This window comes from Temnothorax longispinosus, chromosome 8 (genome assembly GCF_030848805.1).
Source record: "Temnothorax longispinosus isolate EJ_2023e chromosome 8, Tlon_JGU_v1, whole genome shotgun sequence".
NCBI lineage: Eukaryota > Metazoa > Arthropoda > Insecta > Hymenoptera > Formicidae > Temnothorax > Temnothorax longispinosus.
Genome location: NC_092365.1, coordinates 8,662,136 through 8,670,619, shown reverse-complemented (window position 1 = coordinate 8,670,619; position 8,484 = coordinate 8,662,136). Strand labels below are relative to the sequence as shown.

The following is an 8,484-nucleotide window of genomic DNA, read 5'->3' as shown; positions in this document are numbered from 1 at the left end:
TCGCGCGCGGTCCCTCTCGCTCCCGGCTCCCGTTCCGTCTCACGCCCGTTCGCGCAGTCTCTCTCTCTCGTTCGCGCGCGGTCCCTCTCACTTCCAGCCCCCGTTCTGTCTCACGCCCGTTCGCGTTCTCTTTCCTTCGCGCGTTCTCGCTCGCGGCCCCGTTCGCGTTCTCTTTCCCTCGCGCGGTCTCGCTCCCGGCCCCCGTTCGCGTTCTCGCTCACGTTTGCGTTTTCGCTTGCAATCGCGTATCTTTTCTTCGCCAACGATATTTAATCGTTTAGATCGTCGCGATATTTAATTTCAATATTACATTTAAGTAAACAATAAACGAAGACAATTTTATGACAGGGAATGGGATGAACGGTAAATGACGAGGAAAAATAATTAAAACTTATTTTATCATATTATATACTTATTTATTTCTCATGTAGCGCATTATACACAATAGTATCTAAAGCGTAGGCTAATAATTCGCAATCAATAATCGAATTTTCATCATAAACTTCACGCAAGATTTTAACTGCACTACATTTATCGGTGATACAATTTTGATGTAAAATTGTTACAAACAGTTTAAATTTTTCACTTACACCATGAACACTTTGGCATAATTGAAAATACACATTTTCGAAGCAATGTTTTAGTTCGAACAGGAAGAGTACGGTTGACGGTTTCATGTACAGTGGGGAGCATTAATGAGTTCCGTTACCCGGTGAGCTACGGTGCAGAGCGGTGCAGGCGAGCGCGCTACGTTACCGTCACGGTCGATAAAAGGTTCAAATACAGAACCGCGAACGCGTAAAAATGGTCAGTCACGCTGTATTGCTCGCGCGTGCATTTGATTAAAAAAAACATTTTTAATACAATTTGATGCACACAATTAATACGTATTACATACAATATAACAATCATAGATGATTATGTAATTATAATTGTATTGTGCATCTGCAACTATTATTCCACCGACTAAGTATGTGTTTACTGGAATAATATAATTATAGATCATATGATAATTATAATTACAACATAATTACTTATAATTATTCTATTGCATATGAAAAATTATTTCGCGATATTTTATAATTTTTACGATGTCGTATTATTTTCAGTATCTTATTTATAAGTAAATAAAATATTAAAATTAAAAGCTAAGTAATGTTACGGCCGATATTCCGAGCAATATTAAAGTATTAATAAAAAGCTAGGTATATATACATTTTGAATTATAATTATCGAGTCAACGTTTCGACTTGGTCTTTCTCAGGGCATTACATTCAAACTTACAAGTGATATAAATAAAAATAATAATAACTGTTGAAGTTCACATTATCAACACTGAAAATTATAGTCATCGCCGATGGAACGATTACGACACGCAAAAGAAATAAGGTCAAAGCCAACTTCGAATTAAACGCCGTTACAGACTACATAATTACAATAATTATTACCGATTACAATAAATCCTGATCTGAGTTGCAGCTGACGGAGATGCTAATTTCGTGCATTTTCCGTATATTTTAAAAGGGGCAATCCTCTGTATGATCCTGGTATCAGCCATGCTCAACGTCGGAAATTGTCATGTCCGATATTAAATGGAAGTAGAGATCGGTGTTGCGCCAAGAACCTTTGAAATATACAGAAAATGCACGAAATTAGCACCTCCGTCAGCTGCAACTCAGATCAGGATTTATTATAATCGGTAACAATTATTGTAATTATGTAGCCTGTGACGGCGTTTAATTCAAAGTTGGCTTTGACCTTATTTGTTGCTAATTTGTTGCTCGCAACACAAGTGTAAATAACAGCGGAAAACCTCAGCGTGCGGATAGTCATAAGAGTAAAGTATCAGAAAAGAATTTGGTGCTCGTTTAAATTTGCTACTGGCGTATTGTCTGAATTTGTTGCTCTCGATATATTCAAGTTCCGAATTTGTTGCTTACAAAATAAGTATAAACAATAGCGGAAAACCTCAGCGTGCAGCTAGTTACAAGAGTAAAGTATCAGAAAAGAATTTGTTGCTCGTTTAAATTTGCTACTGGCGTATTGTCTGAATTTGTTGCTCTCGATATATTCAAGTTCCAAATTTGTTGCTTGCAAAATAAGTATAAACAATAGCGGAAAACCTCAGCGTGCAGCTAGTTACAAGAGTAAAGTATCAGAAAAGAATTTGTTGCTCGTTTAAATTTGGTACTGGCGTATTGTTTGAATTTGTTGCTCTCGATATATCCGAGTTTCGAATTTGTTGCTTGCAAAATAAGTATAAACAATAGCGGAAAACATCTTAGCATGAAATTTGAGGTTTTCCGCTGTTATTTACACTTGTGTTGCGAGCAACAAATTAGCAACAAATAAGGTCAAAGCCAACTTTGAATTAAACGCCGTCACAGGCTACATAATTACAATAATTGTTACCGATTATAATAAATCCTGATCTGAGTTGCAGCTGACGGAGGTGCTAATTTCGTGCATTTTCTGTATATTTCAAAGGTTCTTGGCGCAACACCGATCTCTACTTCCATTTAATATCGGACATGACAATTTCCGACGTTGAGCATGGCTGATACCAGGATCATACAGAGGATTGCCCCTTTTAAAATATACGGAAAATGCACGAAATTAGCATCTCCGTCAGCTGCAACTCAGATCAGGATTTATTGTAATCGGTAATAATTATTGTAATTATGTAGTCTGTAACGGCGTTTAATTCGAAGTTGGCTTTGACCTTATTTCTTTTGCGTGTCGTAATCGTTCCATCGGCGATGACTATAATTTTCAGTGTTGATAATGTGAACTTCAACAGTTATTATTATTTTTATTTATATCACTTGTAAGTTTGAATGTAATGCCCTGAGAAAGACCAAGTCGAAACGTTGACTCGATAATTATAATTCAAAATGTATATATACCTAGCTTTTTATTAATACTTTAATATTGCTCGGAATATCGGCCGTAACATTACTTAGCTTTTAATTTTAATATTTTATTTACTTATAAATAAGATACTGAAAATAATACGACATCGTAAAAATTATAAAATATCGCGAAATAATTTTTCATATGCAATAGAATAATTATAAGTAATTATGTTGTAATTATAATTATCATATGATCTATAATTATATTATTCCAGTAAACACATACTTAGTCGGTGGAATAATAGTTGCAGATGCACAATACAATTATAATTACATAATCATCTATGATTGTTATATTGTATGTAATACGTATTAATTGTGTGCATCAAATTGTATTAAAAATGTTTTTTTTAATCAAATGCACGCGCGAGCAATACAGCGTGACTGACCATTTTTACGCGTTCGCGGTTCTGTATTTGAACCTTTTATCGACCGTGACGGTAACGTAGCGCGCTCGCCTGCACCGCTCTGCACCGTAGCTCACCGGGTAACGGAACTCATTAATGCTCCCCACTGTACAAGCTGGTGTCGCACGACGTCAATTTTACAATATCTGCGTCACGTATTTTAACAAGCTCCAGATCTCGACACGCTAGCGATGATGGTGCCGATGACTGCACGAATCGCTGAATATCTGAACGTTTTTCAATTAATGTCACCCACGTTGCATGAGGCAGAATTATCTGATTGCCTCGGTTATCGCCAATAAGTATATCCACAGAGGACATAGGTCCAGCGTTGATTCCAACATCCAAAAATTTATACGCTGTCGATGTCAAGGCAAATCTCCTTCCCAAAATACGAGGCGTGTAGTGGGGTTTATCAAAACTGAAAAAATACAATTATGTTTATAAAAGTTTTTTTTTGCACAAGTATATACGAAAATTAGCAGTACTTACTCATTGTGCTGTTTCTCGCACGCTTCATCCTGAATCGGAACGTAGTAGTTCACACCGTGAGTGTTCATCGTATCTGGAGGCTGTTTGCGACGTACTCGAACCGTATCGAACTCTCGACTGTGCTCTAGAATCCTCATAGATATTTTTTTTCTGCGATCTTAAAAATGCAAGTTTGCATTTCAGCCAAGCGTCGCTGCTGCATGGTGACCACCACCACCACAATCCACATATATGTTAAATGTGATATTTTTGTCAAGAACATTCATCATTGATGAGATCACCTTATCGGGCAATAGCATCAAATATGATTTTTTTTCAAGAACATGTCGCGACGTGTCTCGCGATGATTTCATCGAACACGTGCAAAACTGCAAATTTTGCAATTTCGCATAAGTCGATAGAGCGTTATTGTTTACAAGAACATGTCGCGACGTGTCTCGCGATGATTTTATCGAACACGTGCAAAACTGCAAATAGCGCCGATGTACGACTGCTGCAATTATACAGATCAAATCACCGAAAGTCAATGGCGCGATATCGTGAACGTACGTGTCTCGCAATGATTTTATCGAACACGTGCAAAACTGCAAATTTTGCAAATAGCGCCGATGTACGGATGCTGAGATTACGGTGAAATTAGATATGATAAAAAAGCAAACGATGCATCATTAGTAGGATACAAAATGACGAATCTGGGAGATACGCTCAGTAGTCGAGAATTGGAAGTTGTGAGTACAACAAATTGTGTTAGAAAAAAGATCGTGTAATAACATGTGTTTTGTAGAAATACCGCAAGAAATTAAATTGAAGAGAGCGGTGATAAACGTGCGATTAATGGACAATGCATGTTTCGCATGGTCAGTGGTGGCTGCTTTGTATCCAGTTGAGGAACACACATATCGGAAATCGTCGTATCCACATTACACGTCGGTGCTTAATGTTACAAACATCAAGTTTCCAATGACGTCAAATCAAATTAAAAGTTTTGAAAATCACAACAACATTTCCATCAACGTGTTTAGCATTGAGAAAAAAAACAAGGAACTTGCTATTCTGCCAATACGTGTTACTGACCGAAAGATGGACAGGCATGTAAATTTGCTGTACGTGCATGATGACAACGTGGGACATTTTGCCTGGATTAAGAACCTATCCCGCCTCGTGAGCTCGCAAATCAGTAAAAAAGAGCACAGGAAATACTTTTGTGATCGGTGAGTATACATCCTAATAAATAATAAAATATTTTTTACGTAAAAGATATAAAAACATTTCATTATTTACAGATGTTTGCACTACTTCAGCTCCAACAAGAAATTGGAAGCCCACACCGTCGACTGTCGATAGATGAACGACTGCGCGATCAAGTTACCGAGCGATAACGACAAGTGGTTGGCCTTTAAGAATTACAACAGGCGTGCATAAGATCCAAACAACACGAGGTGTACACCTTGCCCGATACGAAAATAGCTCTAAGTCCGTACGACGATAAGCGATACATTATACTCGGTTCTACCGAAACGCTGCCATGGGGACATTATAAAATACCATTGTAAATATTGTAATTACATTTAGATATTTAGGAAAATAAATGACTCATTTGTATGTATAATATGTTTTTATATTGTAATAAATTTTTATAATACATTATTCTTGTGTATTCATGAATTGTGTGAATTATCAAATCCTAACCACTTTACATAAACCTTATCCCCCCTTTTGCGCAAAACTTTTTCAACGAGATACACGTCGGGATTAGCAACGCGATGTAACTCGTATTTGTAGAAGCCGCCGGCGATGGGTTTTCCGCAGGAATCTTCCAATAGATACGTCACAGGATTAGTTTTCTGCACTTTGACGATTCTAAACACCTCCGTGGTTCAATTTGGCGTGTATCCTTTCTCAAAGATTGTCTTGAACTTACTCACGCGTACCGAGTCGCCCACTTTAAATCGCGCGGGAGCAGCGACCTTTACGTGGCTGTACACCGTTTTTAGGAGCTTTTCGGCGATCGCGGGGGTAACATCGATGGGTCGCATGCCGATAGTTCGATGCTTTCGCGCGTTGTAATCCGATACGAGACCCGGCAGCGAGTCGATCCATTTGTAATTTCCATTGCGCGTAAACATTTTCCACATGTCGTTCTTGAGCGTGCGATTGAATCGTTCAACGACCGATGCCTTCATTACGGAATAGGTCGAATAGTGATTGATATTATGTTTCTTCAGGAGTTTCTGCACGTTGGCGTTGTAAAATTCTTTTCCCTTGTCAGTCTGCAGATTTTTCAGGCATCTTCCGCCGTCTCGAATTATTTTTGCAATCGCCGCAGTAACCTCGGGTCCGCTCTTGGCCTTGAGAGGTACGGCCCATGCGTGCTTGCTCAGCACGTCGATAACGGTGAGTATGTAGTGGTAGCCTCTGTTGAATCGCGTGTATGGATGCATCTCGACCACATCCGCCTGCCACAGGTCATCGTATCCGCGCACTATGACGCGTCTTCGAGAAAAATTTCTTCTCGCAGGAGCGTGTAATTCTTCCACCAGCCTCCGTTTCTCAGTTGATTGCTTCTTACCAGCCATGACGATGACGCGCAACTGACGCAGATATCAGATGTACGTTTTTATCTATTCGCGATGATTCGCAATTACATCTTGAATCATCTTTTAAAGTTCGTTTAGGGTAATTTGCACGTTATTCTGGAATGCGGCCATTTTTCTCTCGATTTCATCCTGTCGATTTTTCAAAATTTGCATGCTCTGCTGCACGTAACGTTTATTGGCTGCATCGCCATCATCTACAGGCGGCGCTTCCGAGCGATATACCAAACTTGTTGATCGGCATTTCGATGTTGATTGAACGGATCGCTGTCGCGCCATTTAATTTATAATAAGTCCAGCCTCGCGAAGTTCCTCGATAATCGACAGGATCTCGTTATCGTGACCGGTGTGACCCGCTAGGCGCGAAGCTTCGAGCAATCGGAGACGATCTACGAGCTCGTTGGGATTGTCCCAATGAACATAATCGATCTTGTTGTCGCTTAATGTCATGGCACGCGGTATACCTTTTCCACCTTTTTTTACCCGAAATCGACGATGCAATTATATGGTCGATCTTGTTGCCTGTCATGGCACGCGGCATACCTTTTCCAGCTTTTTTACCCGAAATCAACGGCCCGATTATATGTGTGTACTTGTATCCCTCATTGCCCTTTATTTGAGTGTGAGCATCATAATTGCGTTTATGAACACTCGTCATCAACAGAATGCTCTTGTATGTTTGCATATCGTCCTCCGTGTAAATATCGTCATCGGGATATTTCTTAAAGATTAATTCGAAAAGACCGCGTGTGCCAGCGTATCGTATGCCGTCGATAATTATGTTGTCCGCGTTGTTCACGTCAAAACGTTTATTACCGAGCATCATTCCATCGTTGGTGAATTTAACACCGTACGCGATGTCCATACCGCTTTCTTCATCGCCGCTCAGAACTGCCCCGACATACTTTTGGCTCAATGGACCCAATTGATCTCGCAACGTTTCTCGACCCTCAGATGTTTGCAACTGCTGTCGAACGGACGTCACGAGTGGGTCATTCGTGGTTTCGAAAACATCTTCGTTTGCGAGCACTGTGGGTTGTACGGAAGGCGCAGAGGTTATCGGTGGTTCATTCAATGGACCTTTCGATCGTTTCGCTTTACGCGGTTGTAAAATTTTGGTTATTTCGCTCAAATTAGATGGCACATTTATCGATCGTTTCAATGTAACCGGAGTTGAAGCCATTACGGAGTCGTTAAACGAAGCGTTTGGTCGTTGTCGTTTGAGCTTCGGCTCTTCGTCTTCCCACGCCGTTTCATTCTCAATCTTTGACACGTCAGATTCTTTGCCAACGGTGTTTTCGGCCGGCAATCTGCCTTAGAGGCTCGATGATGGGCTTAAAGTGTCTCTCCAACGCGATATCTTTCTCCACTTTACCTGTTTTCAAGGCGTGATACTTTTTGCGAATCAAATTGCTCGTTTTCGCAATTTGATTTGCTATCCTCTCGTGCTCTCTAATCTCCTCGCTGCTGTCCATATTGCGATAATGTTGTTCAATCGATGCGTCGACAACAACTAACCACGTTTCGGTATCGCAAAGTTGTTAAATCCTTTTCTGTATCGGCCGTTCGAAAGCGCGCTGTCCTTGTCTCGCGTACGTCCGACAGAGATAAAAGCAATCGACGCATGGAAAGTCATCGCTTTCATCACTTCCGGTACCCACGAGCGATTATTGTCAAGCGTCATTTCTTCTTGCTCACTGTTATAAAAAAATAAAAATGTTCACGTCGCGAAAGCTAATGTTTGTTTCGACGCTTTGCAATTCGTCTCGAATTCGCGATGTAGTAGAAATACGAAGCGAGAAAATGGGCTAGGCCGCGCTGTTGAACGGATAGCGGTTCGATTTTCGCGTCAGCGACGCTCTCCGTCGGCTTCTCTTTCTTCACCGCGGTTCGTCTCGAATTCGCGATGTAGTAGAAATACGGAGCGAGAAAATGGGCTGGGCCGCGCTGTTGAACAGATAGCGGTTTGATTTTCGCGTTAGCGACGCTCTCCGTCGGCTCCTCTTTCTTCACCGCGGTCAAGCTCGAGTTGTCGACGATTTTTTTAAGCGGACCGATGAGAGGTTTAAAGTGCGT

General features: G+C 40.5%; 1 protein-coding gene and 1 pseudogene across 1 annotated transcript; both read right to left on the bottom strand.

Annotated features, from left to right (window-relative positions):
* Positions 1 to 416: 416 nt before the first annotated feature.
* Positions 417 to 3,951, bottom strand: LOC139818236 (uncharacterized). Its single transcript, XM_071786851.1, has 3 exons — positions 3,815 to 3,951; positions 3,445 to 3,743; positions 417 to 691 (listed from the first exon to the last, which is right to left on the bottom strand). The coding sequence occupies exons 1-3, from the start codon at positions 3,949 to 3,951 to the stop codon at positions 417 to 419; spliced, it is 711 nt and encodes a 236-aa protein (XP_071642952.1).
* Positions 3,952 to 6,687: 2,736 nt separating this feature from the next.
* Positions 6,688 to 7,883, bottom strand: LOC139818235 (uncharacterized; annotated as a pseudogene).
* Between the last annotated feature and the right edge of the window lie 601 nt (positions 7,884 to 8,484).